The sequence below is a fragment of the Syngnathus floridae genome, chromosome 16, assembly GCF_059516105.1.
Source record: "Syngnathus floridae isolate MCC-2025c chromosome 16, RoL_Sflo_1.0, whole genome shotgun sequence".
In the NCBI taxonomy this organism is placed as follows: Eukaryota; Metazoa; Chordata; class Actinopteri; order Syngnathiformes; family Syngnathidae; genus Syngnathus; species Syngnathus floridae.
Genome location: NC_142428.1, coordinates 9,838,469 through 9,859,824, shown reverse-complemented (window position 1 = coordinate 9,859,824; position 21,356 = coordinate 9,838,469). Strand labels below are relative to the sequence as shown.

The 21,356-nt window shown below is 44.7% G+C and overlaps 2 protein-coding genes across 5 annotated transcripts in view; both read left to right on the top strand.

Moving 5' to 3' along the window:
- slc4a11 (solute carrier family 4 member 11) overlaps positions 1-13,380 on the top strand; it is a 29,000-nt gene extending 15,620 nt beyond the window's left edge. For 2 of the 4 annotated variants that reach the window (XM_088400022.1, XM_088400021.1), the window contains exons 6-21: positions 361-384; positions 2,076-2,157; positions 2,428-2,551; positions 3,444-3,653; positions 4,361-4,445; positions 5,962-6,087; positions 6,475-6,588; positions 7,246-7,378; positions 7,455-7,528; positions 7,875-8,103; positions 8,187-8,293; positions 9,040-9,205; positions 10,168-10,341; positions 10,724-10,919; positions 11,054-11,223; positions 11,545-13,380. In XM_088400022.1, the coding sequence (XP_088256148.1) occupies positions 361-384; positions 2,076-2,157; positions 2,428-2,551; positions 3,444-3,653; positions 4,361-4,445; positions 5,962-6,087; positions 6,475-6,588; positions 7,246-7,378; positions 7,455-7,528; positions 7,875-8,103; positions 8,187-8,293; positions 9,040-9,205; positions 10,168-10,341; positions 10,724-10,919; positions 11,054-11,223; positions 11,545-11,611 (2,081 nt within the window). In that variant the 3' untranslated portion in view covers positions 11,612-13,380. The remainder of the gene's footprint in view (positions 1-360; positions 385-2,075; positions 2,158-2,427; positions 2,552-3,443; positions 3,654-4,360; positions 4,446-5,961; positions 6,088-6,474; positions 6,589-7,245; positions 7,379-7,454; positions 7,529-7,874; positions 8,104-8,186; positions 8,294-9,039; positions 9,206-10,167; positions 10,342-10,723; positions 10,920-11,053; positions 11,224-11,544) is intronic. The other 2 variants (XM_088400020.1, XM_088400023.1) reach the window with 1 other exon arrangement.
- A 522-nt stretch (positions 13,381-13,902) lies between these two features.
- rpia (ribose 5-phosphate isomerase A (ribose 5-phosphate epimerase)) lies at positions 13,903-17,568 on the top strand. The gene is made up of 9 exons (XM_088401441.1): positions 13,903-14,281; positions 14,702-14,762; positions 15,436-15,491; positions 15,566-15,625; positions 15,876-15,940; positions 16,025-16,093; positions 16,190-16,331; positions 16,580-16,679; positions 16,774-17,568. The coding sequence occupies exons 1-9, from the start codon at positions 14,225-14,227 to the stop codon at positions 16,869-16,871; spliced, it is 708 nt and encodes a 235-aa protein (XP_088257567.1). The 5' UTR covers positions 13,903-14,224; the 3' UTR covers positions 16,872-17,568.
- Positions 17,569-21,356: the final 3,788 nt, after the last annotated feature.

Genomic DNA, 21,356 nt, shown 5'->3' with positions numbered 1-21,356 from the left:
GCAGCTGTGATGTAACATTTTGTCAGTTATGCAAGCAAAGATGCCACCGATTTGCATGCAGCCAAATTAGACACATTTCAGGTATGGAAATAACAGCCAATTAACAACAAATTTGCTTGTGGTCAACTGTTGCCGGGCAGAATTCACAGAAGCTCGCGAACAACCCAGAGATGGTTGTTAGCCTGTGATGTTTTTTTGCTTGGTGCTCGGATGATTATTTTGTCGTGGTCATGTGAAAACCTGTTGGCGGGCAGAATTTGTGGGGCTCTGTACTAACCAAAAAAGAGCAAATGTTGAAACTTTCTTTTGACCTGTGACTTTGTATGCCTCCTCTTTCTTCTTCTTTTGTTTTGCACGCAGACAGTTTTGTTTTCTTTGATGACGGTAAGCAACCACAAAGTGTCCAAATATTCTTACATAATTTCTTTGCTGGCGTCCCCATCACCGTCGCCATCCAGCGCGTCGCCATTCCACCCGTGACTGTTCATCAATGCGCCCATCTGCCTGAATCCGTCTTCTGCCTGGAGTTATGACACATTTGGGCCTTTTATATTTTTGTCATGATAGTTTGCAAGCTACTTTCCGGTTTTCTTGGTAAATGTTTTGTAATTGCGAGTATGCACGACACGTTAACGTCCTCTTTTATCATTTGTCGTTTTTCTGGGGCGGCAAGGTTACATAACTGCAATTTAGCGTAGCATGTCAGTGTCACTCGACCTCGCCGCCGTGCTACATCCTCACGGATGCACACCCCTCTCGACGAACACCCCCCCCCCCCCCCCCCCCACATACACACTTATCAGCGTGGCATGACATCATCGGAGTGCCGTGTGGTGATTGGCCCATGATGTATGCCTCCGTCGCGAATAAGTGTTTCATCTGCCACCTCGTCTCAGTTAATCACCTCCTTCACCGGGCCCTTCGCCGGCCACGAGGGAAACCAATCATTCTTCTGCGTGTGCGCGCGTCTGACAGACAGTTAATCTCGGTGGCTGCATAAGATTGTGGGCTTTTATTGAGGTCACCTCCAAAGATGCACCTCAACCTCCAGCCAGGCAATCCGACGCATATCAGAAGCCATGTTTGGGTTATTATGAGGCGCATTTGAAATATGAGGCCCAGCCGAGACATTCTCGTGGGATTTTCAGTGGGATTTCAAAAAGACTGCTTTAAAAATAGTTCTGGAAAGCAAAGTAAGCAAATTAGGATGGTAACATTTCAGAACCAAATTAGCGGTTCATTCAGGGGTGGGCAAGGATTGGTGTCAGGTATCGATATCGATGCCCGATATCAACTTGTGAAGGACCGATACCCGCCAGCGATAGTTCAGGCAACACAGGCTGACGTGGAGTCAAAAAACGACATTGAATGTTCTTCGGCTCCTCTCTTGTCTTTTGTCACGGTGTGCTCAGAGCGAGCCGACCTCAGCAAAGGCAGCAAATATCAAACTGAAGGCAAATCTCCTCTGCGTGACTAATCGGCCGTCATCCTCACTCCACCACATGGCCTTGGTTAGACTTTCAAGTTGGCGATTCAAGACAGAGTTTGGTTTCAAATTTGGGTCAGAATTTGGGCTTCGGGCGTTCCACGGTGAGCTTTGAAGCATTGCTTTGGCTTTTAAATTGGGCCCGTCAGTCCAAATTCTTGCCTGATTCCTGACGGAGGTTTTGCCGTGCGACACTAATTGAATTGAACTAAAATCTTCCCCTTCAGCTTTTCTTCTTTTCTATGTTGTCGCTCGCGCTGGTCTTTTATCAACGTGTGGCGACTGCCCCGTCCCGCCGGGAGTCGCCATGGTGATGGCTGTCATTCACCGCCGTAAACGCGAGCCGCTCAATTGGCCGAGGCGCGGCACGTGGTAGGAAACAAAATTACGATTTCAGACGACGATTTGGGCTCCAAACAGAACATGCGAGGAAGAGCTTGGCTGTCAAATTAAAATTTTAACCCAGTGATAAGGTTTCAAGTCTGGAATCGGGTTCCAAACTAGGCTTTGAATTTAAAGGATGTGTGTGCGCCCGCGTGCTCATCTGTATCATATGTTCTTCTCACCTGATGGTTGGTGTTCCCATCAGTGCACCTTCTGTCCGAGACCATCCAGGGCGTGACGGCCACGGACACCGGAGTTCACTACCAGCAATCCTGGCTCTGCATACTGTGAGTAACCGATGCGTTGGCCTTGATGCGCCTCAAGGATTCGTTGAAAACCACCCTTATTTGAAGGGCATCGACTCAATCTCAATTTGAGACGACAAAAATAAAAACCACGAGATTGTTCCAACATTCCAAAATGGTTTCCATGAAGTCAAAAATCAAACAGAGCAGCGTTTGACATTTATTCTACACTGTCCGCATCCCCTAATGCCAACGCAACCTCGACATTCCTTTTCAATTGTATGTGTGTGCGTGTTGTGTGTGTATGTGTAGGTGCAATTTGAAGAACCTCCAGCGGCGCCACGTATGCATCTCGCGGCTGGAGAGGCCTCAGAACTGGGGGGAGAACTGCTGTGAGGTCCGTTACGTCATTCTGGTCCTGGCGCCGCGCAAAATGGTAACAAAAAAAACCATTCAATTCAGCTGCTTGTCTCATTGGCATACATGTGGGGGGGAAAAGAAATTAGTGGGTTTTTTGTTGTTGTATTTTAGTCGTGGTCATCTGCAAAAGTTAATTTTGAAATGTTCGCTTTCCTGTTTATGAGGCTGATTTTGAGGCTGATTTTGAACTTCCTCGCTGGCAGTTTTTGAGCATTTTGATTGCACACTCAAAATAATATGTCGAGTGATTTGCTTGTTTTCCCTTTGAAAGTGTCCCACAGCGAGGGATCAAAAAAATCAAATGAACTCTGATACTAATGTTAGCATTGAGTGAAGATAGCGACGGTGCCTTCATGTGCGCCTGTGAGCGAGGAGCTGTTGATCAAAAGGTGACTTTTGGTGCAAAGATGTGAAATGTGGATGAAGTATTGATGAAAAATTCCTTTCATGTCAGTTCTTGTCAGTGGACTCGTCCATATTTCAACATGGCGGGAAAAACGTCAGGAGGGTTTTGATATTCTTTTAGGAATGTTGCCTTTTTTCAGGGTCCATGCGGGGGGAGGGGAGTGGTCACTGTGGTAGGATTTGAAAAGGGAGTTTGTAGCTTAAAAAGTTGGGAGCATTTGACTGGGTGAGGGGCTGCAAGGGAGTGTGTTGCAAAAAATGTCACTTAAAATATTTGCGTCAGGATGTGGAAGTTGTGTCTTGAAAAGTTTGTTCAGGGGTGCGGGAGGGGCAAGTGGGGGTGCGCCACCTCTTTTGAGATAGGGTGTTTACATGTTATTGAACATTTACAAGGGAAAGGAGGTGCACCAACTCCATGGAGTAGTTTGTGATTTCACGGGGGGTTGCACCCAGTAGTTGCTTGTAGATTAACCCCGATGGTTCGTGGCCGTTTTACCCTGCAGAAAAGCACCAAGACAGCCATGGAGCTGGGCAGGACATTTGCCACGCTCTTCTCGGACATTTCCTTCCGCCAGAAGCTTCTGGAGACCAAAACCCAGGAGGAGTTCAAGGAGGCCCTGGTGTTCCAGCGCCACCAGCTGACGGCGGCCAACCAGCAGCCCACTGCCCTGGGCAAAGAGGAGCCCGCCCCCCGCCGCCACAAACCCCTCAAGGTGAGCGTGCCTCTTCCCAGATCGGCGCCCCACACACCTTTGAAGAAATGTCCAAATTTGGCCAACTTGCAACAATTTCATAGCTTCGTTGTGCTAAAGGGCCCGCAAAAACACTCTGGGCTCCTTTCCGTCTCTTCGTCTGCACACATCCATTCCAAGGATCTAACCGTGCATACTTCACAGCCCTGGCACACACGCACTCACATCACGTTGACAGTTGAGGGCTCGCAGACATTTTCCGCTCGTGTTTCCTCCATTCTAGCATGTCGGGTGTCCTTCCTCAGGCCCGAAAACAAAAGAACAGAAAAGAAAGGAAAGGGAAGAAAAGAACGAGTCGTTTAACAAAGGAAAGTTGCACCGGCGATGACAAAGCAGAGGAAGGATGATGGAAAGAAGGGCACAGATAAAAAATAAACAAATATTCTTTTTAAATTAATTGTATTTCAATGAAAACTTGCCAAGTTAGTATATAATTTAACAAGAAAATCCTTGTTTAAATTAATGAATGATTACTTCATACATAATCATACCAACAAATGATAAATAGTTCAACAGGATTATTGAAGTGAATGCATCCAACTAAAATGAATTTGCCGATGTTCTCTGTTGCTCGTTACCATGTCGACGGCGTCGAGCCGCTTAGGTCGTCCCGCTCCGTCGGGTTGCAGCGACCTCGTTAACAACTAAACCCCTCTTTGTGTTTGTAGTGTACAGACTTCTTCCTAGCGGGCCGCGGGATTTATGAGGACCTGTGTCGTCGCCTTCCTCTCTACGCCTCCGACTTCACAGATGGTAGGATTCGCCCGCCGCCTGTGTCGTTAAAACTGAACTAAGCTAAGCTAAGTGTCATTAAGCTAAAGTAAGCTTTGCGTCTGTGACATGTTAGCCTCTTAGTAGCCTGACGCTAATATTGGCACGTCAACATGATGGTGGTATTATTTGTGCCACCTGTGTTGCTCGGAGCATGAACAATCAATGGTTTGCTAATATCAACTGAACAAGAAGCCCAAACCACGAGCTATGCGTTAGCAAGGACTCGCAAGCCACATTGTTGCCAAATAATATGCCCAAAATGAATGCTAACCTGCCTCCTGTGCCTCAGCAACTTAGCCACATTATTTAATGCAAATTTTTTATTTATTTTTATTTTTTTCCACCCCCATGTTTTGTGTCACACACCGTCAATGGGAATATAACTCACGGTGCTGACACAAGACAGGCGAGTGTACCCCTACAGCAGACATGTCCAAAGTCCGGCCCGTGGGCCAAATCCGGCCCTGTCTTAAATTAGACCGTCCCGAAGCATCGTAGCATACAATCAATAATATGTGGCCCGCTGGCACTGTCACGGGGGACCTGCGCACCCGGAGCAAGCCACAGAATTGAAACGCATACGAACAGGAACGCGCACATGAGCGAGCGCTCATGATTGGTGTGAGCGCGTTCTTCCATATCCGTTCCCAGTTTACGCACACACAGGTGTCCGTTTGCAATATCATCAGTGACACAGACACTTTGTCATTCAATTATCTGCGCACCAAAGACTAAAGCAACGCTAAGATCAGAGACGCTGCCAGTGACGCTACACAGGGAAACGCAAAATAACCCACAGACTACTGGTGAGAGGTCGGTCAACTTACTACTAACTCTACAAACACAACTGCGCGTCCACGCCACCCACTCCCGGTGATTACAAACAACAAAATGACTATGGATTATTTTTTTATTATAAAGTATTTTTATGAGTTTGAAGTTAAAATTAAAAAAGATAAAACGGAGAATGATTTAATTTGGCATGATAAAATCTGGCCTGTTTACTGCAGTCGAAACACCAATATCAACCTTCTTATTAATGCAATAATAAAACAAACTCAATACATGTAATAAAAAAAGTAATTCAACTTTCATAAAATCATTCATTTGTATTTAATTTATTATTATTGTAATCCTAACTATCCTGGTAATGCAATTGACAATAGATTCTCATTTGCAATATCAACCTATCTTTAATTTATTATTATTTTAATCTTCCTATCTATCCTGATAATGCAATTGACAATAGATTCTCACGCTAACCTGCTTTGTGTGCCTGAATGCCTGTTAGCCACATTAATTTGTGTTCCCCAGATCAACTGAGTCGTCATCGCTACAGGCTAACCACCTGCTAGCTAACTAGCTACAGTCTTCAGACATGATTGTAAATGCCTCTAACTGCGGGAAATAATAGGAACCAAAGTTGGATACAAACTCATTTAGCAAGTGCCTGTCAGCCACATTGGCATGATTTTGTGTGTGTCTCCCCCTGCAGGCATCGTGGGTAATAACAAGACCCTGTTGAAGTACATGACGACGGCTATCTTCCTGTACATCGCCATCCTGCTGCCCGCCATTGCGCTCGGTTCGCTCAACGACGAGAGCACGCGCGGCGAGATTGGTACGGTACCAACAATAGCTCACCTAGCACCACTGACTGACTGCACAGTCGGCCTGATGACTGTGTTTGTGTTTTCTGAGCTGCCGCGAATTTAGCAAGCGCTCTTGTTTGTGACTGCTGTCATCACTACGAGTTTGGGAGAAGACACGGAAACATGGAGCCTGCAGCACACACACATGGGCACACACACTCACTCACTCACTCACTCACTCACTCACTCACTCACTCACTCACTCACTCACACGCACGATCGCCATAAAAAAATGGGTTTAATTTTACGTCTACAACTGTTATTACATTGAAGGTATCTCTAGGGAATATTTTGCCACATTCTCACTCTCAATATTCCATATCTAACCTGTCTTATCTCTGCTTGTGCGCGTGTAGACGTGAGAAAGACCATCATCGGGCAGTCCATCGGTGGCGTCATCTACTCGCTGTTTGCCGGTTCCCCTCTGGTCATCCCGTTGACCACCGCCCCCCTCGCTATCTTCATAAGTGGTACGTTGGGTCGTGTCTGTGTGTGTGAGTTTGAGCAGCAAAATATGTGTTTAGCGGGGAAATTTATGAATGCAAAAAAAATTTCGGATGACCACCAAAGTATTTCCATAAATCAGATGACTCTTTTTCATTTTAAAAATTTTGGACAAAACAATGGAACTGAAACCTAAAGTGAATTTTTTGTTGGTTAACTACCAGACACATTTATAAATGTAAACAAAAAAAAACTAGCCAGTGCCCCCCCCCCCAAACATCAACAGTGTTGCAGTTGTGTTGATGTTGATTGTTGGTGCTCCCGCTGAGCGCCTCAAGTTAGCCGCAGTGGCGGCCGTAAATAAGAATCCAATTTGTTACATAACAGCTTGCTCAGGCACCCTGCAGGTCGCCCAGACGGCCACTGGCTTGCATGCGCACAGCAGCACACAAACGCTCTGTGCGGCGGTGGTTTTCCCTGGAATTTAAAGCACCCTGGCAACTGTAGCACATCCAACCTGACTCTATAATGTTACAAAAAAAAAAAAAAAGTGGAATTGGAGCTAGCTGCTTGCTTACATAGTTGGTCGGACCTTGATGAGCACCGCAATCTCGTGAATTTCAGGCACCAAGCTCCACGGAGTGTCCGCATAACTCAAAGAATGCTAATGTGCTTGTTGGCAGTCATTCGTGGTATCTGCGATGATTACCAGCTGGACTTCCCAGCTTTCTATGCCTGCATCGGGTTGTGGAACTGTCTTTTCCTCATTCTGGGAGGCGTCTTCAACCTCAGCCTGGTCATGAAGCTCTTCAAAAGGTGTGCACACGCAAAAAAAAAAAATCAACATTTGATTTTTCAGACTTTTTATCGCCGATTTGTGTTGTATTTGCAGGTCGACAGAGGAGGTGATTGCGCTGTTCATATCAATCGCATTTGTGGTGGACGCTGTCAAAGGAACGGTGAAAAGTGAGTAACATGTACTAACATTAGCACGAATGCTAATGACATCTGGGTATGCTAAATGTCCCGCAGCCTGTCGCGTCCCCTCATCAATATTTGACGCAGTTTTAATTTCCTCAAATGGAGACCTCGCTAGCCAGTCTGCCATTAGCATAACATTAACCTCCGACGCCGCTAATGCTAATTCATTCTGCATTTTGATACTTTTGTAACATTGATGAACGAGCACCATCTTTTTAATAATCAGTCCCGACGGAGCGGCGTCCATTTTGTTGCAGACATTAAGACACCAATTTGAGGAGGCATTAGTCATCATCAGAAAAAATCAAGTCCAGTTCTGCCGTCCTTTCAGTCTTCCAAAGGTACTACCACCCGCCCACGCTGGGCAACGGCAGCACGGCCAGCGAGTCGCCGCACGTTGCCGCCATGGGGGGCAACGGGAGCGAGTTGGGCATGGTCTCTGTGCTGCACGTCCTCCCCAACTCGCTAATCAACTGCACACGCGAGCGGCCTGTCTTGTGCCTGCTGCTCATGATGGGCACGCTGTGGATGGGTTACACACTCTACCAGTTCAAGAGGAGGTATGCGCCCGCCAACCCTTGACTGGCATAGTTGGGCCTGATGATGACATTGCGTCTTTGTGTGCGTGTGTGTTTGTTGTCAGTCCGTTCCTACACGCCAAAGTGAGGGAGGTGTTGTCCGACTGCGCTCTGCCCATCTCTGTTCTTCTCTTCTCCTTCATTGGGTCATACCTGTTCAGCGACATCGAGCGTCAGTACCACTTTTTGCTTTTGTCTTAACACACAAACACCTTGGCCAGTAAAGTGCTTATTTTTATTTTTATTATCAAAACATTTTATAATTTTTTTCTTGAGAAAATATAGTTTGATGATTGTCAAAAAACAGTCAAACTAACATCACGTAAATGAATGTGCCACTGCGTTAGCTTAGCATTGTGTAGCTTGAACACACACACGCATGTTATTCTGACATGTACAGAAGCACACAAACACGTTCAATGAAGAACAAGGTGAGGAGTGCGCATCAAGTGGGGCACGCCAGGCCGAGGGAATTGAGCGGCAATATCCGCCGTCTGCCTTATTATTTATGTTTGTTCTGAAAATGTTTGTTATGAGAATGTTTATTTCATGGACGAGAAATGCGAGCGTCTGTTGCGTGTCCCTTGAGGAGCGCCTCAAGGCTTGGCTGCCCTACAAACACCCACATCATGGAGGAAGAAAAACACAGACACATGAAACACGTTTTTATTTTTTATTAGCCCACCTCAAGGTCCTTCGCCTAACCCTAATCCTTATTAAAACATTTCTTTGAAAAGAAATTGCTGAAAAAAATTATGACAATGACTCTTAAAAATGAGACATTGAAAATGTCTATTGTTAGAAAATGAAAATCAAACCCCCCAGCCTTTTACCCTCTTTGAATGTTTTTTTTAAACCCAAAACATGAAATGCGACATCATTATGACATATCAGTGCTTATTTTTTGTGTATGAGCAGTTCCAGTGTTTAAAGTCCACAACAAGCCAGCATTCAGCGTGGCTCCGTTGGAGCGCCTGACGGCCTTGAACGTGCTGAGCGCCATGGGCCTCGGCTTCCTGCTGGCCTTGCTCATCTTCATCGACCAGAATATCGTTGTGTCGCTCACCAACGCACCCGAGAACAGGTGAATACAAAGGAAACGCTGCTCCATATGCTGGCTGAGATTCCCAGCTACCAAAACTGGAAGTACACATTGCCAAAATAAGCCATGCAGCAACTTTGAAAATTGACGCTTGGGCCACTCATCGGAAATCCAAACTACATTTGTCATTTGATGATGCTAGTCTTTAATCCAAGTCATTTGTCCTCACAAAAGCTTGCTTCTTTTTCTTAATGGTGGTAGTAATTGTTAGGTGGTTGGTTGCCTTTGCCTGCTTCCAAAGGCACCGAGGACCTTTGGTGCCGCGTCGCTTCGTTAGCGACAACTGAGCCACAAAAGTTGACATCTGAGTCAAGAAGCCTCGCAGCCAAAATAGGAAGTCTAACCTTTTTCCGCCATGCCGTCCATCCGTGATGGACGGACATCCATCGGCCCGCCCGCAGGCTGACGGTCGCACCAGAGAAACCACAAGTCAGCAATCGCAACAAGAAATCCCATCCAAAAACTTTCAAAATCGTATGAAAATGATGAAATTGGTTCAGAAATAACTGGTAGTAAAAAGGATTTAATTTAATTGAATAGGATATTTGGTAGGCATGTCTATCATGAGTCTCAAGAGCCCCCCAAAACCTCAAGAAGCCCGCCATCTTGGTCTCAAGTGGCCATTTCACCACCCGAAGGTGTTGGTCCGTTGCTACCAAATGTGAACGGTCAAAGACAAATGCACAACACCAAACTGGGAAGTTTGGCCATGGCGACCTGTTTGTTTCATGACGGGTGAGAAAGAAAAAAAAAATCTAACTCAACTGACAGTCAGGAGGCATGTTGCTGCGTTTGCTGGCACTGACATTGATGGATGCCGCGCCATATGTGAGCCACGCATGGCAGACCTTTTGTTTTTTGGTGGGAGTCAAGCAAGGGTGGAGAAGTTCAAATGCGTCCATGACTTCCCAAGTTCACCGTCGTCCTTTTATGTGTTGTCGTAGGCTGCTGAAGGGCACGGCATACCACTGGGACCTGATGCTGTCGGGCCTGATCAATATCTTGATGTCGGTTCTGGGGCTGCCCTGGATGCACGCTGCCTTCCCGCACTCCACGCTGCACGTGCGCCAGCTGGCCTTCGTAGAGCAGCGCGTGGAAGGAGGACACCTCTACGAGACGTGAGTGCATAGACGCACGCAATTACAACCAGCTTCTGTGTGACTATTTAGTGTCCTTCCAAGTAAATGAAAGAAAAAGATTTGTCTGTCTTGAGGTTAAAGTCCAAATACATTTATTGCCGTTTCTATTATTTTGGCGAGCCCTTAATCGGAAGAAGGCTTCAAATGAGGTCGGCATCAGCCGGAGACAGCAATATGTGGAATTTAGAGTCCTCTAGGTCTGTGATGGGCTTTTTTGTTTTTATGTTAGGCTGAGCACAATAATGGACTACCCTCTAGTGGTCAAAGTTGGAAGTAAAGCTTGAATGAATTATCTCGGCAGCCTGTATGTGAAAATGAGCGAGATGTCATCGGGCCGCTGTGTGACAGTATCCACGTTCAGTATCGTGCAGGTGAAGGAGACGCGTGTAACGTCACTGGCCGCCAACGTTTTCATCGGCGCATCGGTCTTCTTGCTGCCTCTGCCGCTGCAGTGGATCCCCAAGCCGGTTCTGTACGGGCTCTTCCTCTACATCGCGCTCACCTCCATCGACGGCAACCAGATGTGCGACCGCATGGCCCTGCTGCTCAAGGAGCAGGTGAGGAGCGTCGAAGGGTGTCCTGTGGCGTGGCCAGCGCTTTTCATTTTACTCAAGTAGTTCCTTTCCGGATGGCCGGAGGAGGACAAGCGGAGGGAACTTTGTCCTGACGTGTTTTTCCCCCTTTGCCGCAGACGTCATACCCACCCACCCACTACATCCGCAAAGTGCCCCAAAGGAAGATCCACTACTTCACCTTCCTGCAGATGATGCAGCTGCTGGTGCTGTGCACGTTCGGCATGTACCCCATCCCCTACATGAAGATGATCTTCCCCTTGGTCATGATCCTGCTCATCCCCCTCAGGTGACGCCCTCGAACCGACCGACCTCAAATAAAATGGAAGAAATGGGTGGGGTGGATCAGAAAATTAAAAAAGGTATCAAAGAAAACATTATCAAACAAAATCATAATTATAAAGTGGGAAATAATTTTAACGAGTCATTTTAAACCTTATAAAAATAAGTACAAGTAAAATTTCACAGGGTCTATCAGCATTTGCATTCTAGTCTTTGTGTGGAGTTCCTCAGGGATATGCGCGTGGTCCCATTCTCTTCTATACAGGTTGACGCCACCTCTTACCTGTAGAAGTGCATCACATACTTATGTTTCTTCTTGCGTGTGTAGGAACAGGGTGCTCCCTCACATCATTGAGGCCAAATATTTGGACATTATGGATGCCCAACATATGTAGCCGCGGAGGATGAAGGCGACGCCAGTTGCAACCCAAAAGACCTGCCGTAAAAGGGCAAAGAAAAAGTTTGGACCTTTTTTTTTTTTTTTTTTTTTTCTCCTCCCTTCTCTTTTGTTCTAAAACACCAAACCGTGCGGGAAAAGTCCAACAGCGTCTTACATTCCGACAGGCCGCCCGATGAACAATTGGGCAACTCCCCGATTCACCGCAGTTGTCGTCCTTGTGTTTGCTTCAAGTTGTTGAACTACTGACATTTTGAAGACGTTGCAACGGCACAACCCTTTTGTTCACACCTGCGTGTTTTGACACCGTGCTGATGCTGGCTCCCCGTGATGTGTACGTGCACTGTGCCGATGAGTAGATTTCTGTTTTTTGCTCTTCTTTCAAGCATTCCCTTTAGCGTTCCATGGAGGAGGCAAGGCTTGGCATCCTTGCGGGTTCCTCTCCATGTTTGCACCCGTTTGTCCCTAAACGTACGGGCGGCTTCCTCAAGGCAGGATTCATCGTTTTCAGTTGACGTGAAAAACTACAGTACAGGACACAATTTGACACTTCATAACTCGTGAATGGATATCCTCGATCAAATTCAGCCAACATTTGTTTGACCAAAAAAATGAAGGGCACAAAATGTTGTGGTCAAGATCTCGTAAGGGCTAGCTTAAGCATGATGCTAGCCCTTCCCTAGCCCGTCTGTCGCATTCTGCCCTGACCTGCTAGCCTGTCATGTCTCTTACACTTAACCCCCAAGCCTTCTGTCCCATCCCTGATTTGTGTTGCCCCAATCCTAACCTGACCCCCATTGCTTAAAGGCCAAACCCAGGCAAGCCTCTGCCAACTAACGATAACCCACACTCTACTTCAAATCCTTCCTGTCCTGCCCCTGAGCCCAAGCCTAACCTAATGTTTGGAATGGAAAGCAAAACATATAAACAGTATATAAATATTGTGTGTGATTATTTAGAATGGCAGCACAAACCAAATCATGTAGTTTGATGACAATTTTCAATATATGAAAAAAAAAAGCTTTGAGTATTTCTTTATCTTTTTGTTTCTTGGAAGGAAATGCTTGTGCTGTGCTGATTGCGTTGCTCATCTTTTCCTGTGTTGGAAATGTTTTGTCTGCCATTTTGGCTTCATGTGTTTACAGACTTATCGGAAAACATTCCACCCCCCTGGAAAGTGACATGAAAAGCTTTTTAGAATGCGTTATTTTTGTCAAGTGACGTCACGTAATGGCCCCCAAGTTTGAATTAACGAGAGATTTGCACGCATCTCGCTTTTTCTTGCAACCCGTTGCCAATTCACAGACGGTCCTCGAATGCAACACGTGACATTTCAGCAATACTGTGTATAAAATAATTATTTAAAAAAAGGCTCAGCGAGCTCTATTTTTGAAGATGTAGAAAGGGGGGGGGGGGGAAGCTCCCCACGTGCATTCGCTTCTGTTGAACTACGCAGGAGAAGTCATAAGCCGACGTTTGCATAATCCTTGGGATGGTCCTCGCCGTAAGAGGGAGGAAAACGAGGAGTCACATGTACTCGTAGAAACTTTTCATCATCCCAAATGTCTCTTGTATTTTTGACCTCCACTCCAAATCGTTTTATTGTGTGTTAAATCTTTTCTCTGTGCCCAATCCGGACATTCTGGAAAGTGTTTCCTTTCTTATTCAGTAGCCTACTTTTCTAACCATGAATGTACGGTTGTAAGATTTGTGTGTCTGTCTATACGAGATATATATATATATATATATATATATATATATATATATATATATATATATATATATATATATATATATATATATATATATATATATATATATATATATATATATATATATATATATATATAGTTACTATCTTTCGATTTGGGTTTCATTGAGTCATTTTTCTGTTGTGGGAAAAAGAGCAGCTATATTTGTAAGATGGCTGGAATATGATGTAAAAAATATCTAAAAAAGAATGTGTTGGTTTATTACATAGTATATATATATATATATATATATATATATATATATATATATATATATATATATATATATATATATATATATATATATATATATATATATATATATATGAAAAAAGACACTATCTCAAGCTGTTGCCAAATAAAAAGTAGTACCGTATGGGCTGTTTTGTCTTTTCTTTGTGGATCAGCAAACGACTAACGTAATGCTAACTTGCCAATACCTAACGCTGATTACAAGTGGCCTCTGCTTTCTTCGACTCCATACCCCAAATAAATTGCACATTGTGAGGCGCATGCGCAGAAGGTCGGCCATCTTGGATCGCAAACTGCCGCGACTCCACGAGGCGCAAGGGTCGCAGATCGCGTATGGACTGGTCTTGCGTCATGTAAATCTCTCTCTACTGCTAGCCTCGCGTTAGCCTAGCGACCGGAAGTTTGCACGCTACAAGACCCCAAAACGCGGAAATGCTGCGTGCCGAGCCTATTATGAAAGCGAGCTGAGTGTTTGCGGGCTGGTCTTATGAATTTTCGGGGTTGGAGCGTTGTTACTAAAATCCCGCCTGCCTGCCACATCTTTTCTGCGTCCTGTCGTTGTGGTTTTGTCCTCGCCAGCGGTCCCAAGACAAGCACGTGTTGTTAATATGGCCGAGGAGGCGAAGAAACAAGCCGCCTATACCGCGGTGGACAACCACGTGCAGGTATGGGCTTGGACTTGTTTACTATGATCATTGTCCACACATGAACGATTTGAATTAGCAGCCGCCCTATAGCTGCACGTTCTGGCTAGGCTAGCAAAATTAGCCATCAAGTCAAAACAAACCCATAAAGACTATTTTGTCAAATCAGATTTCAGATGTTTGTTGCCATGTCTATCTAAATCTGCAACACGACCCAACATGGAGACAGGTATATGCATACAAAACGTTTACATACTCCTATTTTTTCTGCCTCGTTTGGACTTAAATGCCCAAAGGTATGTTTGGACTAAACACAACTCTTTCTTAATGCTGAAGACCTCGCCCCCCCCCCCCCCCCCCCAAAAAAAAAACCTGTTCGAAAGTCAACATTCGTGCAATTAATTCCAATTATTTAGAAAGAATTTATTTGCTGTCCAACAGAACAATCAGGTGGTTGGAGTCGGCAGTGGCTCGACCATCGTTTACGCAGTGCACAGACTTGGTGAGTGAATTATCATACTGAAAATAAAGAATATCAATTCTGAAAGTAGGGATTTCACCCAAAATGGCAGCTTCAAACCGAAATGAATGTTCTGTTCAATTTCAAGCATGAGTCCTGTGCACCGAATTACAGGTTGATTGGTGTCTGGGGCATTTTTTTAGTATTATTTATTTCCAGGAGCCTTGGGATTCTCCAATCGACGCCACTTTCCACCCACGTTAAATGGCGTAGATAAAAAAGTTTCACATTTTCACTGTGATTTTTTGACCCAATTCCCTTGAAGAAAGTTGTCAAACAAAATGGTAGCTGCAAACCAAAATGGCGGACTTCATGTTCAGTTCCAGGCTAGGGTCCTTGAGACTTTTTGTGCACGACTGTCACAATAGATGCAGCCAGTTTCTGGGTGACTGGTTGAATTTGAACCAAATACCCGAGGCTGATGTCTTTATGTATTCTTTTCAAGCGAGTGCGTTTGGGTGGGGGTCTTGTCTTGGGGACCAAACATTGGCAAGTTGTCCGACATGTTGAGTCCCTCCAAAAAGCGCTTAATTTCTCTGAAAGACAAGAATAAACATCACTCCCCTGGTTCATGGCCCTTAATGTTAATGGTAATGTGTCTGAATTTGGGTTTTTAAGCAACGTGTGTTTGAGTGTTTAAATGTTTTGTTTTTAGCGGAGAGAGTGCGGGAAGAGAAGCTGAACATCACCTGTGTGCCCACCTCCTACCAGGTTAATTAGGCTTTTCTTTGGCTTTCCACTTAATGTAGCATTTCTGTTGAATGGCCATGTTTGCTGTCCTTCAGGCCCGCCAACTCATTGTGCTGCACGGACTGATGCTATCGGATCTTGACAGGCACCCTGAGGTATGACCAACGCCATCGTGTTGACAAGCCAGACACGTCTTTGACTTCCAACTAGTGGAAAAGTGTAACCAGAATGCTTACGCATGTGTTTTTCCCCCACAAGTATTCTCAATAAAACAAATTTAAACGTAACCAGCAGCAGAACAAAGACATTTGTTCACGTTGTCCGACATTTAAAGAGACTCCTACTACCTGGAGGCATTGACATTGTTGCTGCGCTCCTGCACTTGTTTGTCCCTCTTGCGCTCAGCTGGATGTCGCCATCGACGGGGCGGACGAGGTGGACGCTGATCTGACCCTGATCAAAGGCGGCGGGTGAGTTCCACATAACACAGCTGCTTCCTGTGCGTCCTTTGGCTCTTTTTTCCTCACAAAAGTCGACCACATTTTCTTTGTCAGTGGCTGCTTGACTCAGGAGAAGATCGTGGCCAGCTGTGCCCGCCATTTTGTTGTCATCGCCGACTACAGGTTTGGATCCAAGATTGCGTCTTTCAAGATGACACCATAAAGAAGAGCCGTTATTGATCCTGGGATTTCTCAAAATGCCAACCGATTGTCTCTCAGGAAGGACTCTAAAGCGTTGGGCCAGCAGTGGAAGAAGGGCATTCCCGTCGAGGTGGTCCCCATGGCCCACGTGCCCGTCTCCCGGAGGATTGTCCAACTTTTTGGAGGAGAGGTCAACTTGAGGATGGGCGTCGCTAAAGCTGTAATTAAAATATATATATATTTATCAAAAAATGGGCCTGTTTGATGCAATTTGTAAGACTTTCTTAAGAAATCATCAATACGAGTCATACTTTTGCCACGTAACATACAACAATCAATGACACCATTTTGAAACAAGACCTTTCTTTTTTGCTGTCTCATCAATGGTTAGCTTAGCCACACAAACTGTGCTAATACTCAACGCTTGGTGGAAATTGAGCTATGTTCTCTACTTTGTGGCTGTGTCAGGGTCCTGTGGTGACAGACAACAGCAACTTTATCCTGGACTGGAAGTTTGAGCGCATTCATTGCTGGAAGGATGTCAACGTAGCCATCAAGATGATTCCAGGTCAGGTCCGGTGAATGTCAGGAACAGGCTTCTAGAACAGCACACTTGTGCAACCGCGTTATTTGTTAATCGGACCCTCTGGTGTCATCTGCAGGGGTGGTGGAGACGGGACTGTTTGTGGGCATGGCAGAGCGCGCCTACTTTGGCACGGAAGATGGCCGTGTGCTGCTAAGGGACGCGCCCGTCAACTGACGCCGCAGTCTGGGGCTCATCTCGCTACTTCCTTTTGGAACACCATTTGACTCATCAGGAGTCTGATGTGGGCAGTCGACACAGCTTTTAACTCTGGAAAAGACGTTTTAAAATGCAACGTGTTTTTACTTACAGATTAATTGAATATGATCTTACTTGATTGGACGCAATGTATCGGACGGGCCATAATCTCCCATTTGCGCTTGCATCATTTCGTTTCACTGATTCTCCCGTCCACACTGACCGATGAGATTTTTTTTTTTTTTTAAAGCTTACAATAGACAGATAAATGATGTCCAACTGTTATGTTTTGCCGGCAGCCACCCAAATGGCCAGCTGTGCATCTTTTTCGATTGGAGCACACAAGAGAATATGTACCCATGTGCCTTGACATCGAAGCTGCTGTTGTGTTTGGAAGGAAGTGAAATGAAGACAGCGAAATGTCATCATACCTAAACCATGTATGCTCACGTATCTCTTCCTGTGTCCCCACGTCTCACGCAACCCTTATGCCATCATTACATCGACATGTACACCAAAGCCCATATTTTGTATCAGCATTTGAATCATTCCAATGTGACTGTGACAAATGATTTTCACTGTATTGCCTGCTCTTTCTTTTTCAAGAATACGTGACCAAAGTCATGCATGTGCCTGCTTCTAACTTTTCAAATAAACGTAATCATGTCATATTTGACTTTCTTGTTATAGATGTTCAATCTGTAACACGGATTGATGAGGTATTTGGTGACGCATGAGTGCAACGTCATTCTCCTGTGTGCCGCATGGTGGCGCTGTGAAGCCGACAGCGCTTCAAAGCCCAAATTTCCGGGCTGCTCGCTGCAGAACCACTGGGTGAAGCTGCTCCAGAAACAGTCCACCCCGCTGGAATACATCCCGCCCTCCCCGCCAACTTCTTTGTATTGATTTTACTTTACTGCAAACGAATAATCGTGTCGAGCAAATAATTTTTCAATGTTTGTTTATTTTTATTGAAAATACTTATAGTAGTTAAAAAAGACAAGGGTGCTGGTAGAGGTGCTGTCTGTGCTGCTGCTAATGGGGAAGGTGGTGGTAACTTCTTCCAACATTAGCCTACATGTTTGATGAAAGCCATTCACTGGAGAATATGTCTCCAAACTACAGCCCGCGGGCCGAATACGGCCCACCTCCACATTTGGTCCGGCCCCCTGAACAATACCAGAGCATTTTGATTTTTTCCCCATACATGTGTATTTGTATTTAATGATAACGTTGGACTTTTGCAAATAAAATATTCCTTAGTTATGAACTTTTTTCATTATTAACCATTAGTTAGTAACTACAGGGTCGGCAAAATGATCTGACACATTTGTAGGTTTAATAAAATGCAAATAAATTAAAGAAATAAAAAGTTTTTTTCTTTCAAAAAGTACATATAATGCCGTTTTGTTTTGTTTCATTTAATTTTCGTTTGGTTTTCGAATGATGTTAGTCAAACCTCGGTTTTCGAACAAATTAGAATTCGAACAAAAAAATCGAGATTTTTTTGCTTCGGTTGTCGAACAAAATTCGGAGGTCGAACCTCGCGAGATGAGCCGAAAGGACCCGAGAAAACCCGACAGCGCGGCCTGGATACCGACTGACTCCGTTCGTTATCGTATTTTCGTTACTTTGAGGATTGTATTAACCCCGAATCATGCCCCCAAAGAAAGCAAGTGGGAGCAGTAAAGCCATCCTAAAACACAAAGACGCTCTTTAAAGCAATGCGACAGGGTGCACCCGGCGCGCTGCCTTTGCGCGATCGGAGTAAATTAAGCTCCCTGCGCACTGAGGTCCACTTAAATTTTGGAAAGTACATCAGGACTTTAAAAATATTTTCTAAATTTCAGCGACGGCTCTGTCACAATAATGCGACCAGCGCGGTGCTGTTGCGCGGTCGGCGGCGAGCTACGAATGCGCGTTCGGCGGTGCGCTGCAGTTGCACGATCGGACAAAAATGCGCAAATGAAAAAATGCTTGAAAAAGGCTCTCCCCCCCCCCCCCCATTATTTGCCTTCTGGAACGGAATGTGGTCAAAAACCGAGGTTTGACTGTATTTTGTTTCGTTTCAGTTGCTAACATGAATTGGACCGGTGAGCATCGCGCTTTCCTTGTGGAAGCGTTTATCAAGAACGAATCTGTAACTGCAACAGAACGAGCGTCCCGTTTGCGCTTCAGACTTGGTAAACATGATCCCGTACCTACTCGAAACGCGATCTTATTATGGGTAACTAACTTCAGAGCCAGTGGATCAGCATTGAAACGAAAATCAACCGGCCGACCTCGCACCGCCAAAACTCCAGAAAATGTGGCAGCGGTAAGACCAAAATAACATTACTCGAAAACGAAATGAAAATTAAATGAAACGAAACAAAACGAAACAAAATGGCATTATATGTACTTTTCGAAAATTAAAAAAAACGTTTTTGTTTCTTTAATTTATTTGCATTTTATTAAACCTACAAATGTGTCAGATCATTTTGCCGGACCCTGTATTTCATGCACGCATATAACATGACATTCTGTTCCACCCTTCTGCAGTCTGTGCCCCTATCTGGTAACCCCCAGAAAAAAATCTTAAACCCGCCCCTCTCAAAGAGAGGACGGAATAATAGCGAAAAGATTAGGTAAGAGAAAAATTGATTCACAATGCAGGGCATTTAACCTGCAGTGGACAAACGATTATTTTTTTGTTCTATGCAAAGAAAAGGCTGTCTGTATCATGTCAAGAGGCGGTGGCGGTATTCAAAGAATACAATCTGCGGCGACACTATGCATCCCGTCGCAGACAAGTATGATAGCTTACAAGGTCAAATGTGAGCAGACAAACTCAAAGCTCAAAAGTGGACTGTTAGCTCAGCAGAATACTACATTTATAAGCCAAGCTCAGCTGAACCAGTCATTTGGCAGCTGCAGGCCCACACTGTGAACTGATGAACGTACAAAGGTAAACTCACTTTTTTTATTTGAATGAGTCATTCCGAGTATAAAAAATATAATCATAATAAAATCTACTAGGATAAAATCCATCTCCACAACCATACAGGTTGTGGTACTGGTTGTGATGTGTCGGTGCTGTATCACTTCGTTCAGTTTCTCAGCCTGCTTGCATTGTGGTTTTCACAGGGAAGTTGATGAGAGAGAGCTGCAGACAGCGATGTCTACAAGCCTACTGGAAAAGGATTATAAGGAAACAAGAACTTTGAGAGCCTGCTCATTTAAGTGAGAGGTTCTGCTCTGTCAACCAAGCTGAATTTGGACCTGTTAAGATTGTGCACGGCACAACAGAAAGTTTATGTTCCATGGACTTTTTTTCTGTGAAGAACCCAGAGTGGGTTATTTGGTAATGATTTATTTCATAAATAGTGCTGTTAGTTTCCTGCATTTTTTCTGTGAAGAACCCAGAGAAGGTTATTTGGTTATTATTTAGTATTTCCTGAATAGTGTTATTATTTATTTCCTGACTTTTGTTCTGAGGAATCCAGTAAGGGTTATTTGCTTGTGCAACAGTGCAAAAAATGTAAAAACAAGCGTGAGTCACAATGCAGACGGTTTACTCTTCCATGCAGAAGCCCCATTTCAGTCCAACTGAACGCACTCTCATAGGAGAAGGAGGGTTCTGTGACTCCTCCAGGACGCAAACAAATGCATAATAAATAAAGCATTATGTTTGTGCTATGTTACTTACAAAGTCAGCGAGCAGTCTGTCAATTCACGCCTCTTCAGTCAATCAAATCAGTCGCTCACTTTTCACCCCAGCGATTACCACTTGCCTCCACTTAGGGGCAGGCTGTAGAAGACTCCAAGTTGGGCGTTGTGAGTGCAGGGGCGGAGTGGTATTTCGCAGGCTGTGGGAGGAATGATATCTTTCTGCGTTCTGCAATCAGACCCCACTCCAAATCTGGAGTGTACGACGAGGTAGACTTGATTCTGATGGGAGGGATTGATTCTGGTGGGCTGAACTTTTTTTGCAGAGCTGTACTTACAAACATCTGCGTCACTCACTGTATAAACGCTATTTTGGTGCAATACTAGCTGTGAGCTAGTAGATCCTGGAAGAGGGACCCTCCCATCTGTGGTCTCTTCTCAAGGTTTCTCATTTCCCCTAGCTAGAGTTTTGAGTTTTTCCCTGCCCTTTAGAGTTTAAGATTAGGGGATGTTTGAGAATTTTTGCCATTTTTCACATGTCCTGAATGTTGTTAGTCACCTAAATGTTGATCAGAGGCTGTGATTTACCGAAGTCAAATTCCTTGTTTGGCACGCTCAAACAAGGCAAATAAAAACTCTTGAATCTTGAATCATTATTATTATTAATTTATTTGTTCAGCAAGATAATTCCGTCTCTGTCGTCTCTTCAATGAAAACTGGCAATGCAAAAAGCAAAATATAGGTCAATTATTCATCTATTTTTATACTGCTATTATTGGTGCTATTATTTCCATTGTATCTTACGCGACTTAAAGT

Bases quoted from the DNA above. Each gene is read 5' to 3' on its own strand.
- rpia (XM_088401441.1), top strand. From the start codon at position 14,225: ATGGCCGAGGAGGCGAAGAAACAAGCCGCCTATACCGCGGTGGACAAC. The intron at 14,282-14,701 runs GTATGGGCTTGG...GCTGTCCAACAG, and splicing joins CGGTGGACAACCACGTGCAG to AACAATCAGGTGGTTGGAGT. The intron at 15,626-15,875 runs GTATGACCAACG...TCTTGCGCTCAG, and splicing joins ATCTTGACAGGCACCCTGAG to CTGGATGTCGCCATCGACGG.